The following is a 24,889-nucleotide window of genomic DNA, read 5'->3' on the forward strand; positions in this document are numbered from 1 at the left end:
ACACGCACACACTCTCCACGACCACAGGACACACTCACACACTCTCCACGACCACAGGACACACGCACACACTCTCCACGACCACAGGACACACGCACACACTCTCCACGACCACAGGACACACTCACACACTCTCCACGACCACAGGACACACACACACACTCTCCACGACCACAGGACACACTCACACACTCTCCACGACCACAGGACACACACACACTCTCTCCACGACCACAGGACACACACACACACTCTCCACGACCACAGGACACACTCACACACTCTCCACGACCACAGGACACACGCACACACTCTCCACGACCACAGGACACACTCACACACTCTCCACGACCACAGGACACACTCACACACTCTCCACGACCACAGGACACACTCACACACTCTCCACGACCACCGGACACACTCACACACTCTCCACGACCACCGGACACACTCACACACTCTCCACGACCACCGGACACACTCACACACTCTCCACGACCACCGGACACACTCACACACTCTCCACGACCACAGGACACACGCACACACTCTCCACGACCACAGGACACACGCACACACTCTCCACGACCACAGGACACACTCACACACTCTCCACGACCACAGGACACACTCACACACTCTCTCCACGACCACAGGACACACTCACACACTCTCCACGACCACAGGACACACTCACACACTCTCCACGACCACCGGACACACTCACACACTCTCCACGACCACAGGACACACGCACACACTCTCCACGACCACAGGACACACTCACACACTCTCCACGACCACCGGACACACGCACACACTCTCCACGACCACAGGACACACTCACACACACTCTCTCCATGACCACAGGACACACTCACACACTCTCCATGACCACAGGACACACACTCTCCACGACCACAGGACACACTCACACACTCTCCACGACCACAGGACACACTCACACACACTCTCTCCATGACCACAGGACACACTCACACACTCTCCACGACCACAGGACACACGCACACACTCTCCACGACCACAGGACACACTCACACACTCTCCACGACCACAGGACACACACACACACTCTCCACGACCACCGGACACACTCACACACTCTCCACGACCACAGGACACACGCACACACTCTCCACGACCACAGGACACACGCACACACTCTCCACGACCACAGGACACACTCACACACTCTCCACGACCACAGGACACACTCACACACTCTCCACGACCACAGGACACACTCACACACTCTCCACGACCACCGGACACACTCACACACTCTCCACGACCACCGGACACACTCACACACTCTCCACGACCACCGGACACACTCACACACTCTCCACGACCACAGGACACACGCACACACTCTCCACGACCACAGGACACACGCACACACTCTCCACGACCACAGGACACACTCACACACTCTCCACGACCACAGGACACACTCACACACTCTCTCCACGACCACAGGACACACTCACACACTCTCCACGACCACAGGACACACTCACACACTCTCCACGACCACCGGACACACTCACACACTCTCCACGACCACAGGACACACGCACACACTCTCCACGACCACAGGACACACTCACACACTCTCCACGACCACCGGACACACGCACACACTCTCCACGACCACAGGACACACTCACACACACTCTCTCCATGACCACAGGACACACTCACACACTCTCCATGACCACAGGACACACACTCTCCACGACCACAGGACACACTCACACACTCTCCACGACCACAGGACACACTCACACACACTCTCTCCATGACCACAGGACACACTCACACACTCTCCACGACCACAGGACACACTCACACACACTCTCTCCATGACCACAGGACACACTCACACACTCTCCACGACCACAGGACACACTCACACACTCTCCACGACCACCGGACACACGCACACACTCTCCACGACCACAGGACACACACTCTCCACGACCACAGGACACACTCACACTCTCTCCATGACCACAGGACACACTCACACACACTCTCTCCATGACCACAGGACACACTCACACACACTCTCTCCACGACCACAGGACACACTCACACACACTCTCTCCACGACCACAGGACACACTCACACACACTCTCTCCACGACCACAGGACACACTCACACACACTCTCTCCACGACCACCGGACACACGCACACACACTCTCTCCATGACCACAGGACACACTCACACACACTCTCTCCATGACCACAGGACACACTCACACACACTCTCTCCATGACCACAGGACACACTCACACACACTCTCTCCATGACCACAGGACACACTCACACACACTCTCTCCACGACCACAGGACACACTCACACACACTCTCTCCACGACCACAGGACACACTCACACACACTCTCTCCACGACCACAGGACACACTCACACACACTCTCTCCACGACCACCGGACACACGCACTCACACACTCTCCACGACCACAGGACACACTCACACACACTCTCTCCACGACCACAGGACACACTCACACACACTCTCTCCATGACCACAGGACACACTCACACACACTCTCTCCACGACCACAGGACACACTCACACACACTCTCTCCATGACCACAGGACACACTCACACACACTCTCTCCACGACCACAGGACACACTCACACACACTCTCTCCACGACCACCGGACACACGCACTCACACACTCTCTCCACGACCACAGGACACACTCACACACACTCTCTCCATGACCACAGGACACACTCACACACACTCTCTCCATGACCACAGGACACACACTCACACACTCTCCACGACCACAGGACACACTCACTCACACTCTCTCCATGACCACAGGACACACTCACACACTCTCTCTCCATGACCACAGGACACACTCACACACACTCTCTCCATGACCACAGGACACACTCACACACACTCTCTCCATGACCACAGGACACACTCACACACACTCTCTCCATGACCACAGGACACACTCACACACACTCTCTCCATGACCACAGGACACACTCACACACTCTCCATGACCACAGGACACACTCACACACACTCTCTCCATGACCACAGGACACACTCACACACACTCTCTCCACGACCACAGGACACACTCACACACACTCTCTCCATGACCACAGGACACACTCACACACTCTCCATGACCACAGGACACACTCACACACACTCTCTCCATGACCACAGGACACACTCACACACACTCTCTCCACGACCACAGGACACACTCACACACACTCTCTCCACGACCACAGGACACACTCACACACACTCTCTCCACGACCACCGGACACACTCACACACACTCTCTCCACGACCACCGGACACACGCACACACTCTCCACGACCACAGGACACACTCACACACTCTCCATGACCACAGGACACACACACACACTCTCTCCACGACCACAGGACACACTCACACACACTCTCTCCACGACCACAGGACACACTCACACACTCTCCATGACCACAGGACACACTCACACACTCTCTCCATGACCACAGGACACACTCACACACACTCTCTCCATGACCACAGGACACACACACACACTCTCTCCATGACCACAGGACACACTCACACACACTCTCTCCATGACCACAGGACACACACACACACACACACACTCTCCATGACCACAGGACACACACACACACTCTCTCCATGACCACAGGACACACTCACACACACTCTCTCCATGACCACAGGACACACACACACACACTCTCCATGACCACAGGACACACACACACACTCTCTCCATGACCACAGGACACACTCACACACACTCTCTCCACGACCACAGGACACACTCACACTCTCTCCATGACCACAGGACACACTCACACACACTCTCTCCACGACCACAGGACACACTCACACACACTCTCTCCACGACCACAGGACACACTCACACACACTCTCTCCACGACCACAGGACACACTCACACACACTCTCTCCATGACCACAGGACACACTCACTCACACTCTCTCCATGACCACAGGACACACTCACTCACACTCTCTCCATGACCACAGGACACACTCACACACACTCTCTCCATGACCACAGGACACACTCACACACACTCTCTCCACGACCACAGGACACACTCACTCACACTCTCTCCATGACCACAGGACACACTCACACACACTCTCTCCATGACCACAGGACACACTCACACACACTCTCTCCATGACCACAGGACACACACTCACACACTCTCCACGACCACCGGACACACTCACACACTCTCCACGACCACCGGACACACTCACACACTCTCCACGACCACAGGACACACTCACACACTCTCCATGACCACAGGACACACTCACACACACACTCTCTCCATGACCACAGGACACACTCACACACTCTCCACGACCACCGGACACACTCACACACTCTCCACGACCACCGGACACACTCACACACTCTCCACGACCACAGGACACACTCACACACTCTCCACGACCACAGGACACACTCACACACACTCTCTCCATGACCACAGGACACACTCACACACTCTCCACGACCACAGGACACACTCACACACTCTCCACGACCACCGGACACACGCACACACTCTCCACGACCACAGGACACACACTCTCCACGACCACCGGACACACTCACACACTCTCCACGACCACCGGACACACTCACACACTCTCCACGACCACCGGACACACTCACACACTCTCCATGACCACAGGACACACACACACACTCTCTCCACGACCACAGGACACACTCACACACACTCTCTCCACGACCACAGGACACACTCACACACTCTCCATGACCACAGGACACACTCACACACTCTCTCCATGACCACAGGACACACTCACACACACTCTCTCCATGACCACAGGACACACACACACACTCTCTCCATGACCACAGGACACACTCACACACACTCTCTCCATGACCACAGGACACACACACACACACTCTCCATGACCACAGGACACACACACACACTCTCTCCATGACCACAGGACACACTCACACACACTCTCTCCATGACCACAGGACACACACACACACACTCTCCATGACCACAGGACACACACACACACTCTCTCCATGACCACAGGACACACTCACACACACTCTCTCCACGACCACAGGACACACTCACTCACACTCTCTCCATGACCACAGGACACACTCACTCACACTCTCTCCATGACCACAGGACACACTCACACACACTCTCTCCATGACCACAGGACACACTCACACACACTCTCTCCACGACCACAGGACACACTCACACTCTCTCCATGACCACAGGACACACTCACACACACTCTCTCCATGACCACAGGACACACTCACACACACTCTCTCCATGACCACAGGACACACACTCACACACTCTCCACGACCACCGGACACACTCACACACTCTCCACGACCACCGGACACACTCACACACTCTCCACGACCACAGGACACACTCACACACTCTCCATGACCACAGGACACACTCACACACACACTCTCTCCATGACCACAGGACACACTCACACACTCTCCACGACCACCGGACACACTCACACACTCTCCACGACCACCGGACACACTCACACACTCTCCACGACCACAGGACACACTCACACACTCTCCACGACCACAGGACACACTCACACACACTCTCTCCATGACCACAGGACACACTCACACACTCTCCACGACCACAGGACACACTCACACACTCTCCACGACCACCGGACACACGCACACACTCTCCACGACCACAGGACACACACTCTCCACGACCACCGGACACACTCACACACTCTCCACGACCACCGGACACACTCACACACTCTCCACGACCACCGGACACACGCACACACTCTCCACGACCACAGGACACACTCACACACACTCTCTCCATGACCACAGGACACACTCACACACACTCTCTCCATGACCACAGGACACACTCACACACTCTCCACGACCACCGGACACACTCACACACTCTCCACGACCACCGGACACACTCACACACTCTCCACGACCACAGGACACACTCACACACTCTCCACGACCACAGGACACACTCACACACACTCTCTCCATGACCACAGGACACACTCACACACTCTCCACGACCACAGGACACACTCACACACTCTCCACGACCACCGGACACACGCACACACTCTCCACGACCACAGGACACACACTCTCCACGACCACCGGACACACTCACACACTCTCCACGACCACCGGACACACTCACACACTCTCCACGACCACCGGACACACGCACACACTCTCCACGACCACAGGACACACTCACACACACTCTCTCCATGACCACAGGACACACTCACACACACTCTCCACGACCACAGGACACACTCACACACACTCTCTCCATGACCACAGGACACACTCACACACACTCTCTCCACGACCACAGGACACACTCACACACACTCTCTCCACGACCACAGGACACACTCACACACTCTCCACGACCACAGGACACACTCACACACACTCTCCATGACCACAGGACACACTCACACACACTCTCTCCATGACCACAGGACACACTCACACACACTCTCTCCACGACCACAGGACACACTCACACACACTCTCCACGACCACAGGACACACTCACACACACTCTCCACGACCACAGGACACACTCACACACACTCTCTCCATGACCACAGGACACACTCACACACACTCTCTCCATGACCACAGGACACACTCACACACACTCTCTCCACGACCACAGGACACACTCACACACACTCTCTCCACGACCACAGGACACACTCACACACTCTCCACGACCACAGGACACACTCACACTCTCTCCACGACCACAGGACACACTCACACACTCTCCACGACCACAGGACACACTCACACACTCTCCACGACCACAGGACACACTCACACACTCTCTCTCCACGACCACAGGACACACGCACACACTCTCCACGACCACCGGACACACGCACACACTCTCCACGACCACAGGACACACTCACACTCTCTCCACGACCACAGGACACACTCACACACTCTCCACGACCACAGGACACACTCACACTCTCTCCATGACCACCGGACACACGCACACACTCTCCACGACCACAGGACACACTCACACACACTCTCTCCACGACCACAGGACACACTCACACACTCTCCACGACCACAGGACACACTCACACTCTCTCCATGACCACCGGACACACGCACACACTCTCCACGACCACAGGACACACTCACACACACTCTCTCCACGACCACAGGACACACTCACACTCTCTCCACGACCACAGGACACACTCACACTCTCTCCACGACCACAGGACACACTCACACTCTCTCCACGACCACAGGACACACTCACACTCTCTCCACGACCACAGGACACACTCACACACTCTCCACGACCACAGGACACACTCACACTCTCTCCATGACCACCGGACACACGCACACACTCTCCACGACCACAGGACACACTCACACACACACTCTCCATGACCACAGGACACACTCACACTCTCTCCACGACCACAGGACACACTCACACTCTCTCCACGACCACAGGACACACTCACACACACTCTCTCCATGACCACAGGACACACTCACACACACTCTCTCCATGACCACAGGACACACTCACACACACTCTCTCCATGACCACAGGACACACACACACACACTCTCTCCATGACCACAGGACACACTCACACACACTCTCTCCATGACCACAGGACACACTCACACACACTCTCTCCATGACCACAGGACACACTCACACACACTCTCTCCATGACCACAGGACACACTCACACACACTCTCTCCATGACCACAGGACACACTCACACACACTCTCTCCACGACCACCGGACACACGCACACACTCTCCACGACCACAGGACACACTCACACACACTCTCTCCACGACCACAGGACACACTCACACTCTCTCCACGACCACAGGACACACTCACACTCTCTCCACGACCACAGGACACACTCACACACTCTCCACGACCACAGGACACACTCACACTCTCTCCATGACCACCGGACACACGCACACACTCTCCACGACCACAGGACACACTCACACACACACTCTCCATGACCACAGGACACACTCACACACTCTCTCCACGACCACAGGACACACTCACACTCTCTCCACGACCACAGGACACACTCACACTCTCTCCACGACCACAGGACACACTCACACACACTCTCTCCATGACCACAGGACACACTCACACACACTCTCTCCATGACCACAGGACACACTCACACACACTCTCTCCATGACCACAGGACACACTCACACACACTCTCTCCATGACCACAGGACACACTCACACACACTCTCTCCATGACCACAGGACAAACTCACACACACTCTCTCCATGACCACAGGACACACACTCACACACACTCTCTCCATGACCACAGGACACACTCACACACACTCTCTCCATGACCACAGGACACACACACACACACACTCTCTCCATGACCACAGGACACACTCACACACTCTCTCCATGACCACAGGACACACTCACACACTCTCCACGACCACAGGACACACTCACACTCTCTCCACGACCACAGGACACACTCACACACACTCTCTCCATGACCACAGGACACACTCACACACACTCTCTCCATGACCACAGGACACACACACACACACTCTCTCCATGACCACAGGACACACTCACACACACTCTCTCCACGACCACAGGACACACTCACACACTCTCTCCACGACCACAGGACACACTCACACACTCTCCATGACCACAGGACACACGCACACACTCTCCACGACCACCGGACACACGCACACACTCTCCACGACCACAGGACACACTCACACACTCTCCACGACCACAGGACACACTCACACACACACTCTCTCCATGACCACAGGACACACTCACACACTCTCCACGACCACAGGACACACTCACACACTCTCCATGACCACAGGACACACACACTCTCTCCATGACCACCGGACACACGCACACACTCTCCACGACCACAGGACACACGCACACACTCTCCACGACCACAGGACACACTCACACACTCTCCACGACCACAGGACACACTCACACACACACTCTCTCCATGACCACAGGACACACTCACACACTCTCCATGACCACAGGACACACTCACACACACACTCTCTCCATGACCACAGGACACACTCACACACTCTCCATGACCACAGGACACACTCACACACTCTCTCCATGACCACAGGACACACTCACACACTCTCCATGACCACAGGACACACTCACACACTCTCCACGACCACCGGACACACACACACACTCTCCACGACCACCGGACACACGCACACACTCTCCACGACCACCGGACACACGCACACACTCTCCACGACCACAGGACACACTCACACACTCTCCATGACCACAGGACACACTCACACACTCTCCACGACCACCGGACACACGCACACACTCTCCACGACACACTCACACACTCTCCACGACCACAGGACACACTCACACACTCTCCACGACCACCGGACACACGCACACACTCTCCACGACCACCGGACACACGCACACACTCTCCACGACCACAGGACACACTCACACACTCTCCATGACCACAGGACACACGCACACACTCTCCACGACCACAGGACACACTCACACACTCTCCACGACCACCGGACACACGCACACACTCTCCACGACCACAGGACACACTCACACACTCTCCACGACCACCGGACACACGCACACACTCTCCACGACCACAGGACACACTCACACACTCTCCATGACCACAGGACACACTCACACACTCTCCACGACCACCGGACACACGCACACACTCTCCACGACCACAGGACACACTCACACTCTCAAACACACACTCTCCATGACCACAGGACACACACTCACACACACTCACACTCTCTCCATGACCACAGGACACACTCACACACTCTCCATGACCACAGGACACACGCACACACTCTCCACGACCACAGGACACACTCACACACTCTCCACGACCACCGGACACACGCACACACTCTCCACGACCACAGGACACACTCACACACTCTCCACGACCACCGGACACACGCACACACTCTCCACGACCACCGGACACACGCACACACTCTCCACGACCACAGGACACACTCACACACTCTCCATGACCACAGGACACACTCACACACTCTCCACGACCACCGGACACACGCACACACTCTCCATGACCACAGGACACACTCACACTCTCAAACACACACTCTCCATGACCACAGGACACACACTCACACACACTCACACTCTCTCCATGACCACAGGACACACTCACACACTCTCTCCATGACCACAGGACACACTCACACACACTCTCTCCACGACCACAGGACACACTCACACACTCTCCACGACCACAGGACACACTCACACACTCTCCACGACCACAGGACACACACACACACACACTCTCTCCACGACCACAGGACACACTCACACTCTCTCCACGACCACAGGACACACTCACACACACTCTCTCCATGACCACAGGACACACTCACACACACTCTCTCCATGACCACAGGACACACTCACACTCTCAAACACACACTCTCCATGACCACAGGACACACTCACACTCACACACACTCTCCATGACCACAGGACACACTCACACACACACTCTCCATGACCACAGGAACATCAGGACTGCACAGAAATCATGTCTGCAGACGCTTTTATTCTGAGGTATTTCCTGTCGTCAGACGAGCAGAAGAAGTTCAGCCCAAACGTTCCTTGTTGTCAGTGTTTTTGCTCCATCAGTTCACGGCCCTGTTTCTCTGAAGCTCTAGAGGATGTGTTAGAATGGACTCAGGGTCATGATCCTACAGCTACTGCTCTAACAATCCAGATTTTAGGCACTTTATACTTCAGCAATCTATTTTTATGAACCATTGAACGTGGTATAATGTGCAATAATTCCCCCAGTTAGCAGCAGCTAAACTTCACAGAGCATTAAACTGGTCTGGTTTGCTTTAACACAGATTAATCACAAACATCATCTCAAGACATTGTACAGGAATAAAAGTGCTTCCAAACATGATGTCTGACTTATTTCTGAGAAGATGTTCAGCCCAAACGTTCCTTAACGCATCCATGTTTTCCACGTGTCAGATTTATAAAGCCTGTGTGTGTTTCCTTATGCAATAATAAACCCTGAAAGAGACACAAGTTTTATGGACTTTTTTTATTTGAGTAAGAAAATTTGAAGTGCCCGCCACAAACCCAGCGAAGAGCTGCCAGCCCGAAGTCTCACGAGTATTTACAGCACAAAAGCGGTGTGATCGTGTCTTCAGTCCTCCAGACGCCTCCACGGCTGAAGGCCAAGGGCTCGTTCCATCTCGCCACGCTTTTAAATATTTAAAATATTTACAGTCCGGCAAAACCAGAAGCTCCATGATCCTGTGGGTTTGCCCAGATCTCAATGTTCAATCCTCTACGGGACCACATGACCGGTTAAAAACACATATTTATGTTACAATAACTTCTATGATTCGCTCTTCAAAAAATAGACTCAAAATCAACAAATGAGGAAAAATGTCTCTTGCCGCTCAGGGTTCGTTCTCTCTCTCGTGGCCCAATGAAGCGTTTCCATGAACACAAATGAAATGGATGAATAAATAGAGCCCGTCTGCGGTCACACGGAGGTGATGACGATCATGAGGTGAGGAGAGATGCTGGAGATCTGGCTCAGGAGGTCTGGAGCGAGGCGGGACAGGTGGCTCTCCGAGAACTCGCAGGGCGGGAAGATCTGCAGCACGTAGGCCGGCTGTGTGCGGAGGGAAAGGGTTAAACACACACACACACACACCTCAGCATGACCTGCTCAGAGCACACTCACCTGATTGGAGCCGGGATTGGGGACGTTGATGATGCCAGCCGCCAGCTTGGCCTGCAGGTAGTTGATGAAGGCCGATTTGAGCGCCTGCGTTTGGTTCAACACGTCGTCCTGGTTGACCCCACAGGGCATGGCCAACAGCAGGCAGAAGTCACTCTCACCCTGACCACACAACAGCCAGAGGTCAGCCAGAGGTCAGAGGCTTTCAGAAGCTCACAAACACTGAGTGTTCCTCCACCAGTCTAACTAAATGATTCCTTCACTTTTAGCTGAGCATGTTTTGCTGAAAGGGTTAGTTCAGCCAAAACTGTAAATTGTGTGATTAATGACTGAGCCTCATGTGGTTGGACACCCGTCAGACCTCCGTTCATCTTCAGACACAAATGAAGATATTTTAGTGTAAAGCTGATGCTCTGAAAGGCCTCCATTGGCTCAACTTTACACTCTCAAGACCCTTAAAAGACACTAAAGACTAAAGTTACAAAGTCCATCTCACTACAGCGGCTCTACAATAACTTTATGAAGACCAGAATAGTTTCGGTGCGCAAAAAAACCCTAAATAACGACTTATATAGAGATGACGATTTCAAAACACGGCCTCATGAAGCTTCGAAGCGTTATGAATCAGTGAGTCGATTCAGCAGTTTGAAGCGTTATGAATCAGTGAGTCGAATCATGATTCGGAAAACTGCTGAAATCAGTTGACTTTGGCGATTTAAACCGCTGAATCGACTCACTGATTCATAACGCTCCAAACCACTGAATCGACTCACTGATTCATAACGCTCTGAACCGCTGAATCGACTCACTGATTCATAATGCTCTGAACCGCTGAATCGACTCACTGATTCATAACGCTCTGAACCACTGAATCGACTCACTGATTCATAACGCTCTGAACCGCTGAATCGACTCACTGATTCATAATGCTCTGAACCGCTGAATCGACTCACTGACTCATAATGCTCTGAACCGCTGAATCGACTCACTGATTCATAATGCTCTGAACCGCTGAATCGACTCACTGATTCATAACGCTTCGAAGCTTCATGATGCCGTGTTTTGAAATCGTCATCTCTATATAAGTCGTTATTTAGGGTTTTTTTGCGCACAGAAACTATTCTCGTCTTCATAAAGTTATTGTAGAGCCGCTGTAGTGAGATGGACTTTGTAACTTTAGTCTTTAGTGTCTTTTAAGGGTCTTGAGAGTGTAAAGTTGAGCCAATGGAGGCCTTTCAGAGCATCAGCTTTACACTAAAATATCTTCATTTGTGTCTGAAGATGAACGGAGGTCTGACGGGTGTCCAACCACATGAGGCTCAGTCATTAATGACACAATCTACAGTTTTGGGTGAACTAACCCTTGAAGTGTTTGTTCTTTAATCGCTAATGTGACCTTGGACACCACAGACTGAACTAAATGAAGCATTGCTTGAGCTAAACTGGTATAATAATGGTGTTCTTAAATCTAACAGCAGATTGATAGAAAGGGATGTAATGGATCACAATCAGCCAGAGACATTATCAAGATTTGTTCTGACAGTTTAACTCTGAGCTCATCATATTTTGGTGCCATTGTCTAAGCTATAGCGAATCAGCTGGGCGTATTCCACACTCTCCCTTTTGAACACGGTGTTGAGAAGTGGCCGCTGCTGAAACAGGGCTTCATGACCCTTTAGACCAGGGTCTCAAACTCATCTGACCTGGAGGCAGACTCTGGGGCAAGCTGGGCCGCATCAACTATTACACATAAAAAGTGTTTCAAGTATTCAAAAAAATCTGTATTATTAACAGTTCGTCAACATGAATGTTTCTTCTGAACATGAACTGTTCCTCTGAATTTGAACTAAATATAGCCTATAGAAATTAAATCATGTAATATGAAAATGAATGATTTTAATTTTATTATAAATAATAATAGACTAATTCACAGCAAGGCCGTAACCAGGTCAAACAGAACGGATAATTCTAGTTGGGAAATCTTTTTGGGACTATTTGTAAACAATTAGCGTCAAATATATTATTAGTCCTGATATTCTTTGCATGAGTGAGTGAATAAATACATAGATCCGCTAAACACTTTTGAATTCTCTAGGTCACGAGTTTGAGACCCCTGCTTTAAACCCATCTCTGGGCTACTGGAAGAGCAGATGATCTACAGCTAGAGCCTCTGCGGCAGAAGCTGTAGGTGGAGAAGCTGGCGTACCGTCATCCTGCGAGCGACTCCATCCAGCTGCTGCGCCTCCAACCTCATCCGCTGGACGATGCGCAGGATCCCTCCGCTCTCAGGCAGAGGCAGAGACCGCAGGCCCAGAGCTTTGTTCCCACACAGGAAGTGCAGCTGAACCGCTGCGGTGTCGTTCTTCAGCGCCAGCAGGCCTTGCCACACGATCGGGTATTTCTGGAGAACAGAACACGCTCAAGCTCAAGGGTCTGGGCTGCATCTCACACTACACACCATATAGTGATGCACCGATCATGATTCAGGGCTCCAGACTAACTTTTTTCACTAGGAGTACAGTGGCCCTCAACTGAAAATTTTAGGGGCACAACCAGAAATTTTAGGGGCGCACACCGTAAATCAACATGCTAACCAAATCTACTAATTTCCACTGTATTACAAATAGGGATCGGTATCGTTAAGGTTTTAATGGTATTACTACTCTTACCGATGCTTATCGATCCGGTACTTTAACAGTATTCTTACCGGTTCTTTTTATTATACTTTATATATTTTTTTTTAATAAAAAAAAAAAAACATAATTAAGAACATAATTGACATGGCTTTATAATCTGAAAAGTAAAATATCTATAGCAAAAGAAACAGCAATGTTTGAACAAAAATATAAAACATCTATTTGTAAATGGACCAGTGTGCAGGCATTCGGAAGGTCTGCTAACATTAATATTACAGTAAAGAACAAACCTACAAAGAAATCTAATACAGTAATGAAATGTAAAATAACTGCATAGTTTTCACTGTATAAATTGATAGATTAATGCTTATAAAAGCTAAAGTTATTAATTCAAGAGATGTGAATATTTTCTATTTGCCTTTTGTTCGATTCGAATTAATGGCTCAATCGTCAGCAGGTTTATTAGACGCTGCCTCTTTAAGACCGATCGAATGTAGAACTAATAATATCATATTCTCCTATTTCTCCAAACTATTTACGCCCATTTAAGATATAAACTGTTAAAATAACTACTCTCCAATCTGGTCATTTTGACACCGGCTATTTGTTGTTATTTGATGGTTTAGACGCGCACACGAAGCCTAAAATATAATGTGCAAATCGGTCCATTTCACAGCACACACACATAAGCCGCCTTGAAGTTGGAAACAGCGTCTCTTGCGCGGATTATTGTGCATTTAATAGCTCTTTATTATCAAACACATCCCGCAGTTTAGCAACAGTAGAGACTGCCGTTTACAACAATCACTGAATCTGACATATGTTTAGTTTAGGTTTAAGGAGAAATGACAGAGCAAGGCTGCGAAGGGAAGGATGAGCTCGACGAACACGGAATAGTTTTACCTCATATCATCTTTTTATAATTCTTGGAAGCCGAAATCGAAAATAAATGTATTTTATTATCACAGCACATACCTAAAGTTTAAGCAGACTAAACTTTTGTGTAGTTCTCTTGGCCATCGTCACTCATTAAGCTGACTGTGGTGTTGTGTTCGCTGTAGCTCCACGTGAGAGAGCTCGCTTTCTCTTCTGGATTGCGAATGGCAAAAATGCATCATGGATAAATGGTTTAATATTATCTCATATAGAAACGGCTGGCAAAGATAGAATTTGCCAGACATAACGTCTATCAATTATAAATAGTAAGTGTATTTTCTTAATTTCTCCAGAACCGACAGCAGGCAAATTTACTGGTCGCACATGTGCGACTGGATGTAAAATTCAGTCGCACACTCTCAAATTTTAGTCGCAAAATGCGACCATTTAGTCGCACTCTGGAGCCCTGTGATTTCACAAGGCCGATTCCGATACCGATTTTCTTTTTTACACAATAAAAGAACTAAAGGATACATGAACAAGATGATTATTTGGTATTTAAAGGTCCCGTTTTTCGTGTTTTTTTTTTAAGCTTTGATTGTGTTTACAGTGTGCAATATAACATGTGTTCATGTTTCGCGTGTAAAAAACACAGTATTTTTCACACAATGTACTGATCTGTATTCCGCTGTTTCCACTGTCCTCAAAACGGCTTGAAAGATTTCCTCGTTCTATGAAGTCCCTCCTTCAGAAACACGTAACGAGTTCTGATTGGGTCAGCGGTTCCCGTGTTGTGATTGGACAGCAGCTTAGCGCACGCAGAGCGCACGTTACCGGAAAGGTCGCGCCTCTCACCATAACGGGGATGCATGCGCTCAATGATCTCTAAGTGCAGCGGCCCTGGGAAAGCCAAACAAAGGTGACTTGACTCCGGGATGAAAATAACAGCGTCTCGACGACATGGCGACAAACAAACTATAGAAACGCAACCGAACGCAACACTTCCTCTTATCCACGCGGGAGCAACAAGACCACGCCCCCTTTTTCGCGTACTCTTGTGGGCGGAGGTTAGTCGACAAACTGCTCTACTGACGTAATTAAAGCAGGAAGTACAGGATATTATCACTTAAGCATATATTCTATTACATACATTTTTTTAAACAAATTTCCATGACTTTTCCAAAACTTTCTGGTTCATTTATTTTTCCAAAACTTTTCCAGGCCTGGAAACTGCTACTTTAAAATTAAATTACTTTTCCAGGTTTTTCATGACCGTACGAACCCTGAGTGGATGCAGTTTGTGTTTCCGGAGTTCTGCAAGTGTGTGTGTGTGTGTGTGTGTGTGTGTGTGTGTGTGTGTGTGTGTGTGTGTGTGTGTGTTCCCGGTCATGAGTGGAAACCGCAGGCGGTGAGTGAGTGTGTGTGTGTGTGTGTGTGTGTGTGTGTTTGTTCCCGGTCATGAGTGGAAACCGCAGGCGGTGAGTGTGTGCGTGTGTGTGTGTGCGTGCGTGCGTGTGTTTGTTTGTTCCCGGTCATGAGTGGAAACCGCAGGCGGTGAGTGTGTGTGTGTGTGTGTGTGTGCGTGCGTGTGTGTGTGTGTGTGTTTGTTTGTTCCCGGTCATGAGTGGAAACCGCAGGCGGTGAGTGTGTGTGTGTGTGTGTGTGTGTGTGTGTGTGTGTGTTCCCGGTCATGAGTGGAAACCGCAGGCGGTGAGTGTGTGTGTGTGCGTGTGTGTGTTTGTTCCCGGTCATGAGTGGAAACCGCAGGCGGTGAGTGTGTGTGTGTGTGTGTGTGTGTGTGTTGACCCTTTAATGTGATGAACTAATCCTCCTGACTTGATATTTTCTAATATGATGATATTAAAGAGACCAAATAGTTTCCCTGGTCACTGAACAAAACTCAACAATGAGTGTTTCAATATAGTCTGAAAGCATCTTCACAGGGAAATGTGTGTTAGTGCTATACAAATAAAAAACTAAGACACTACTGAAAGTAAACACTGATCATTGTTTTGTTGTGGGGTTAGTGAAAATCAGAGGTTAAAGGAATAAAGGCCTGTAGTTATTCACCGTCAGAAGCTGCACCATGTTCACAGGCTGATGGCCGCCCAGCTCCACTTTAGCTTCAGCTTGCGGCTGACTCGACTCTGGCTCTTGGACTCCCTTGGTTTAAAATAAAAGGGACAGCTGTTATTTGCACAGCTCTAAAAGCCAGTAAGCATATAAAGATGGATGCATACGCAAAGTTACCTGTGATGGTGGGATGCTATGGGTGGACTGGTTAATCCCCATTGGAGAGTTATCGGCGAACTGAGCGTGGGCGGGCCGTAGGTTTGTGTACATGGCTGAATACTCTGGGAAGGACGTCCCAGCTCCTGCGGTCATCAGCTGAACTCTCTGTGGAGAAGCCATCGGAGGCATTGCACTACGGATCGCCATCATCCCCTCCTTACTGGGAGGAGTCTGCGCCCCCCTGAGCTCTGAGGTTTTCGAGGGGTCCTTCTCGGATACTCCCTTTGCTAACAAGTGTGGCCGAGGAGACAGAGACGCCGCCATGCTGGTGGGAGTCGAAGATGGTGGTATGTTCTCGTGCACCTGGTGTAATTCTGCAGTGGGCCGATCGCTCTGCTGGTGGTGAATGAGGACTCGCATGTCTCGCGGTGACATGTTGAATCGGTCGATGGGTAAGCCACTGGGGAGAGCTCCACGATACTCTGCTGGTATGGATTCTGGTTTCAGTTGAGAAGCTGGTGGTCGTCCAAGAGCTGTATGGAAACGCCTAGCCTCCTCTTCCCCTCCGTCATGGCTTCTTGCATTGGCGGTGTTAACCTTGAGGACCATTTCCCGGTTGCCCACGGCCTGGGGAGATGTGGGTCGCTGCTGGCCAGGAGGCCAAGAGGAAGTGAGGCTCTCCGAGTGAATCGCATAGTTCATCATAGAGAGGGGAGGAGTGTTCACTCTTACCTCACCCTGAGTAAGGTGCCCCATTGGGCCAACGCGGTGTGGCGACATTCGCCCAATGCTACCGTGAGCATTGTGCGGGGGCATGATCACAGACTGCTCAGAGTGGTGGACCGTGGAAACATAAGGGGACAGAGGGGGTAACCCAGGGGGAAGGACCATAGACACACCCTTCGGAGATGAAGAGCCAATAGGGGACGACACTTTGGCAAAAGGAGAATGAGGGTGTCCAGATTTCCGGGGAGATCGCGGCTCCTGCTTCGGTTGAATAAGAGACGGAGTTCGATCTGTGAACCCAACATGATTGCCTGCGGCCGAGGGAAGATGTGGACTTATAGCTTGACTAATAGTCGGGACCCAGGCAGGTTTCACGCCATCCACGCTGAGGGACTCATCTACCTTCTTGTTGTGCTTCATCACTGCATGATGGTAACTCATGACCTGTGATGGGCCAGCCGATTGTTGCAATAGTTTAACAACTCCGCTTTGAACAGGCGTGTAAGAGGACTCTAATTTGTCCAGTGCAGACTCTTGTTTAATTGTGGAGACATTTAGTTGTGGCTTTATAGGATGGCCATGATCTGAAGGAAGTGGGCATTTTGAAGATGGAGGCTGGGAGGCACTGTAAAGCTCCTGCTTGATCTGGGGCATGGACACCAGCTGCTGTGACTCCATGTCCACAACACTGGCAGGTGGGATCTGGCTGATTTTGGCACTTATGCGATGTGGGCCCTCCATCTTCTGTCCAGAGTGACTCAGCACCACCACCCCTTCTGACGTCTGAACTCTCAGTCCTGTGCTGGAGCCTGTACCCACTGATGTACTCTCCACGATATAACGACCAGCATTCCCCCCTTCCTCCCCAACTGCTGGACCATGGTAAGTACTGCTCTCCTCCAAGCTTGGCTGGTAAATCTGCTTTGGAGGTTGTTTGTCGAGAAAGGGATTTCCAATGGGAGCATTTGTCTTCTCCTCGGAGTCTGGGGGATTGCAAACTCGACTGATGACCGAGGTAGGAGTGGAGGCAATAACTGAAATGACTGACTTCTCACTGAAGATCTGCTTTGTTTCTGGGGATGGTATGGAGGCAGGCTGTCGGACTATCGGTTGGGCTGAAACGGAGGGTTGCCTGTGATCTTGATGAACACTTTTGCTGGTTACCACCTCTGGTGCAATGTCACTCTCCCTTGCAGCATGAGGATGCACATTCCCAGATGTAGCCGCGATGTCCAACACTGGGACAGTTCTAGGCTTTGTGAGGATTTTACGCAAATCGCCCGAGTTGGTGTCGTGAGCAGGGGCGTCTGAGGGTAATATTGGGCTCTCTACAGAGGCCTGTGGAGGGGAGAGGACCCCAGCTTCTTTCGGCTGATTGAAACGCTCTGTTGGGGAAACAGAAAGCCTGCTTGGGTACGAGGACAGATTCTTGAGGCAAGTTCTCGTTGGAGACAGTGAGGGGGACGTGTTTTTGAATGAATAAGGCTGATACTTGGATGAGGTTGGGCTTCTGCTGAGAGCAGGAGATTTTGGGATATCCATCTCAGTTTTAAGAGGCAACTCTGGTTCGTTGGGAATGTCTGCATTAGGCGCTGTTAAAGTTACACCCTGCTTGGAAGAGGAAGTGATGACAACAGCCGTAGCTGTGGGGGATCTTTCTGTGACTGCTGGAAGTTCTGCAGGTATGGACTCCGGTGACTTCACAGGGATGTTTTCCGCATCCAAAACTACATCTTTGAGGAGTTCCTTTTTGCCTCCAGCACCCTTTTGGCCTTTGCCCTTCTTTGATGCTTTTGCTCTGCTTTTACTCCCTTTTCGAGGAGTGGTTACGGTCTCCTCTTGAACAACTGCTGTTTTAACACCGGTTTCAGAGACTTTGGGTCCGAGTGTCGGCAGATCAGCGTTCGAATCTAAAACGGAGTTGATGTTTTGTTCTTGTGGCAGGGTACAAGACGCTTCCTCTGCCGTAATGGAATCTATAGCAGCAGCAAGCTCGGTTTCACTAGATGGATTTGCCGGCTTTTCTTCTTCCGAGTCACGCTCTGGTTCTTCAGCTACTGAACGTTGTTGTGCCTTTGTCACGTTACTTTTAAACGGAGGAGGAGGAGGAGGAGGAGGAGGAGGAGATGCATCTCCTGTCAGCTTTGCAATATTCTCAACAGCCTGCTCAAGTTCCAGCTCTCGAGCTACATCTGGCTCAATGGCTTGTGTTGCAGCAGGCAATGTCTCCCTTTCACTATTAACTCCATCCATGGCCTCATTTTCAAATTTAGCTTCCAGCACCTCATCCTTTGAAGAGACACCAGGTGAGCTCTTTTTGGGAGAATCATCCATTCCAGGTTCATCTTCACTCGTCTGAAGCATTGCCTTTACCTCGGTCACATCAAGCCGAATTGTAAGGTTTTTAAGAACTAGAGAGTTTTCTTCCGTAATGAGTTTGGAACTCTCTGATATTTTCTCCATTTTGTCTCCCTTTTTCCCGATTCCAGATGCTGATACATTCACCGGACTTACTCCTTTTTGTGTGTGGGGTGAACTTTTGCCTTTACCTACTTTGGGAACCCCCTCACGGCTCGTGTCACTGGCATCCAATTCCTTAGACTCAGTTGATTTTGACCGTTCAGTTTTTCCTGCTGGTACATCCTCTGCTTGGCGTCGATTCTTGGGGGGGCGTCCCCGTTTCGGTGCTGCAACGGTCTCTACATCAGAACCCACGTCTCTGTCTACATTACGCTTCCGTGCAGCGCGAGGTGATTCGGCATCTTTTCCAGGTTGCAGTGCAGTTTCATCTTCAATGGGTGTAGCATAAACAGAACGCACATTCCTACGTCTTGCCCTAACTGGCTGCAAATTTTGCTCGGTACCTTGCTCCATTTCTGCACTGTGCACAGGGGACTTACTTACAGACTTTAAATCAGGTACTGCCTTGGATGCCTCTCCTCTTGGAGAAGATGAGCGCTTGAGTTTTTCTTTGTCGATGCGCTCACTTTTGCGGGTGCTCAGTTTGTCTGGGGTAGCAGGCAGAGGTGTATTTACTGGTGTGGTAGGTGAGGTCCTAGCCTTTTTATTTCTTGACTTTGGAGGGGGAGACACAGCTTCTTCAACTGGATAATTATCAGCAACTTTAGGATCATCTGTATTGTTAGATTCAGCCTCTGTAAGAGGTGGCTCAGGTTCCTTTTCCTGTTGCTCAGAAGGGATATGTGAGAGGGGACTTGGTGAATCTGGAAACTTCACTGGAGGCTCAGCCTCTGGTTGTGAATTGCTTGCTGGTTTCTCGTTGCTTGAGAGCTGTTCTGCAACCACTGTGTTGGTTTCAGGAGCACTTTCAAAGTCATTAGTATTTAATACCATCTCCTCGACTGGGATTTTTGACTCTTGGCATTCTGAACTATTGGGTTCTGAGGGCTGCTCAAGCAAAGGCTGTAATGGCTGAGCTGAGGGCTGTTCATGCTCTTTATCTTCCTCCTTCATGGAAGGATCGAGCATATTATAGGCAGAAGTATCAACACATTCTGTTTCCACTGATGGCAAGGATTCTTTGGCTGCTATAACAGGTGGTGATATTTGAGGAGCTTGGACAGGACTGGTCTGAGGAGCTTGGACAGGACTAGCCTGAGGAGCCGGAACAGGGCTAATTGATTTGATCTCCGCTTGATGGATACTAGGTTCAGTAGCATTTTGTTGCTGTGGAGCTTGATCTTCCTCTGGTGTTTTACTTCCTCTGGTTGTGTCTATAGGTTCTTCATGCTTGGAATTTTGAGGGATTTGTTCTTTATTCTTCTGTTGCTGCAACCTCGTTAGCTCCAAAAAGCGGCTATGGAAAAGCACCACTGGTTCTGGCTCAGGCTGCCCTTCTGCTGGGCCTTGCTGAGAGTACAGATATCCAACGCCATGTTCTGGGTCCTCGTGCTTTCGTTCCAGATGCTGGAGACGCCTTGAATCCTGCTCAAAAATAGAACTGTGCAAAAAACGTGACGCAAACAACTCTCGTCTCTCCTGTTCTTCTGGCTTTGGATCTTCCTTCCGGTCATCCACTTTCTCGTCAGACTCGCTTCGAATTTTCTTCTTCTTCATGTACCATGAGGGAGTCGGTCGTGGTGCTGACACCACCTTTTCTGTGTCCTTATTACTTCTGAAACTGGCAAAATGTGTATCATAATCAAGGAAAGACCAGTTGTCTTCCCTCGAGGACGACAAAGACTTTGCACGCTCTAACAAAGCTTTAGTATCCGGTGTGATTGTCTGATCGTCTGCAAAAGACCGGAATTTGTGTCTCTCTAGGGAGGATGTTAGCTTGGACTCGGACAACCTGTCGGGACGATGTCTTTCAGGGAAGGATACAGAAGTTGATGGTGCAGGAGAGTTGGGCTTATTTTCACGATCCTCTTCAGAGTCGGAACGCACTTCACCAGGTTCCAAATCGGGCCAAAGCCCAAAATCCAATAACTTCCGATTGAGACGTCTTTTATCAGAGCCCCTTGAAAAGTCCGGTAACAAGTCTTGCTTCAGTCGACTCTCCCAGCGTCTTTGCTGCTCATCTTGTAGAGATGTGCTCAACTTTGACATCGGTAAGGTTTGCATCCGTTTACCGGCAAGCTCCAGATCTAACGGAACATTGTCTTCAGGTTTTGGTGGTTCTTTTACTTCTCTCACAGTCATTTGAGCATGAGGGTCTGCATATTCTAGCTCTCTTGGTAGCGGGGCATGCGGAAACCTTGGAGAGTGTGTGTTATTCCACTCAGGGTCTTCACTCTTTTGGCGAACCGTCCGGTAAATCCTTTCCCTCTTGGCACTCATTTCCATCTCAAAGGACTCTTGTTTCTTGATCTTACTTGGAGGTGAGGTATCAGTCACATCCTGTGGAGGCTTGCCAACCTCGTGCACGAGGCTACGATGCTCGAGATCTTCTGCCTCTAGACCTGGATGAGCTTCCGACTTTCCTGGTTTATCAGGAGTCTGCAGCTGTTGCCGTAGCCGTCGGTTTTGCTCCATCTGTTTGCGGTAACTCTGAGAAAGGTCAATGTTTTCTAGATATTCGTCCCTTACTTTGCTGTCCTTATCCGAGGTTCCGTCAATTGAAAATCGTCTAGGCACAGGGTGCAACTTTGAGTCCAAAACATCCACGTCGGATAATTCCCCTGGTCGTAGCGATGGACCTTGAGACGTCCCTCTCATAGAGCCGTCCAGCTCTTCCCTTTGACTATAATGAGAGCCAGTCCGGGATTTGGAGTGTTCTCTTTTTTGAGCCTCTTTCTCTACTTTCACATCGATATCGGTCTCTTTTGCAAATCCCGGGTTTGTAGCAAAGTCAGCAGGTTGGCTAATCCCAGGACCGGGATCATCCTCTAGACGGCCCCTTTTCTGTCTGATAGTTTTCCCACTGGGATCACCAAAGCGCCTCTTCCTCGCTGCAAGTCTGTCCGAATCTAAAAGGGAATCTTTGCCATCACTACCAGAGTCAGACTTTAAATGTTTCTTTGACTTTCCTTTGCCATCCCTGTCCACCGACTCACTCTTGCCCTGATCGAGTCGCTCTCCCTTTTGAGACTCAAGGCGAGGTACGTGCTCAACAGGGGAGGGTTCTTTGTCCCCTTTATGCTTTTGTCTTTCTTGACTCTCCACATCTGAGACTTTTACCTTCCCAGAAGCCAAATCCAGAGTAGGCTCTCTATCGGCTTCAGAATGAGGAGCACTGGGCGACTGCACTTTACCTCTCCTCTGCTTTGCCTTCTCTCCCTTCTCTCGATCAGCCTTTTCCTTGCGTCGGCCACGCTTCTTGTTCTCCGCTGCACTTGCGCGCTCCGCCTCGGTCGGCTCCATCTCTCGCTCCAGCCCTTCCGCTTTGTATTCCACTGGCGATTTCTCCGACTTCTCAAACTGAGGTGGAGGTGGAGAGAGCGAGCTGCAGCTCCCAGATCTCTCAGAGGAGTGTCTGTACACGCGTCTTTCGGCTTCTCGTGAAACCCGCTCGGAGGGCGAGGGTGAAGCAGAGGGCGTTAGGGGGCGCCGCGGATGAGACGGGCTCCATCTGCCCCGATCGGCCTCAAAGCGCTCGCGCTCCCGCTCACGTTCCCGCTGGATATAGCTGTACTTCCTGATGTCCTCGAAAGGGTCTCGATAATCTCTGTATTCCCGCGGGTCCTCATGATAGCGGGGATCGTAGTGTTCTCCTTGGTAATGATCCAACTCTGCATAGCGATCGCGACTGCGACCAGGATAGTCTCGACGGGGGTCTTCGGCGTAAATGCCAGGAGTCCTTACATTCTCATAATACGCCCGCTCGGCTGTAAACTCATGATAAGGAGTTCGCCGCTCTTCCCTGACAAAAAGAAACAAGAT

General features: G+C 50.8%; 1 protein-coding gene across 5 annotated transcripts in view; it reads right to left on the reverse strand.

The window, feature by feature from the left end:
* Positions 1-11,407: 11,407 nt before the first annotated feature.
* Positions 11,408-24,889, reverse strand: part of LOC307121043 (msx2-interacting protein) — a 30,605-nt gene continuing 17,123 nt past the window's right edge. For all 5 annotated transcript variants that reach the window (XM_079808432.1, XM_079808431.1, XM_079808435.1 and 2 more), the window contains 5 exons: positions 17,840-24,869; positions 17,660-17,752; positions 14,284-14,478; positions 12,081-12,239; positions 11,408-12,008 (listed from right to left, as the gene is read on the reverse strand). In XM_079808432.1, coding sequence (XP_079664558.1) covers positions 11,877-12,008; positions 12,081-12,239; positions 14,284-14,478; positions 17,660-17,752; positions 17,840-24,869 — 7,609 coding nt within the window. In that variant the 3' untranslated portion in view covers positions 11,408-11,876. The remainder of the gene's footprint in view (positions 12,009-12,080; positions 12,240-14,283; positions 14,479-17,659; positions 17,753-17,839; positions 24,870-24,889) is intronic.

This window comes from Gobio gobio (assembly GCF_949357685.1).
Source record: "Gobio gobio genome assembly, chromosome: 24".
In the NCBI taxonomy this organism is placed as follows: Eukaryota; Metazoa; Chordata; class Actinopteri; order Cypriniformes; family Gobionidae; genus Gobio; species Gobio gobio.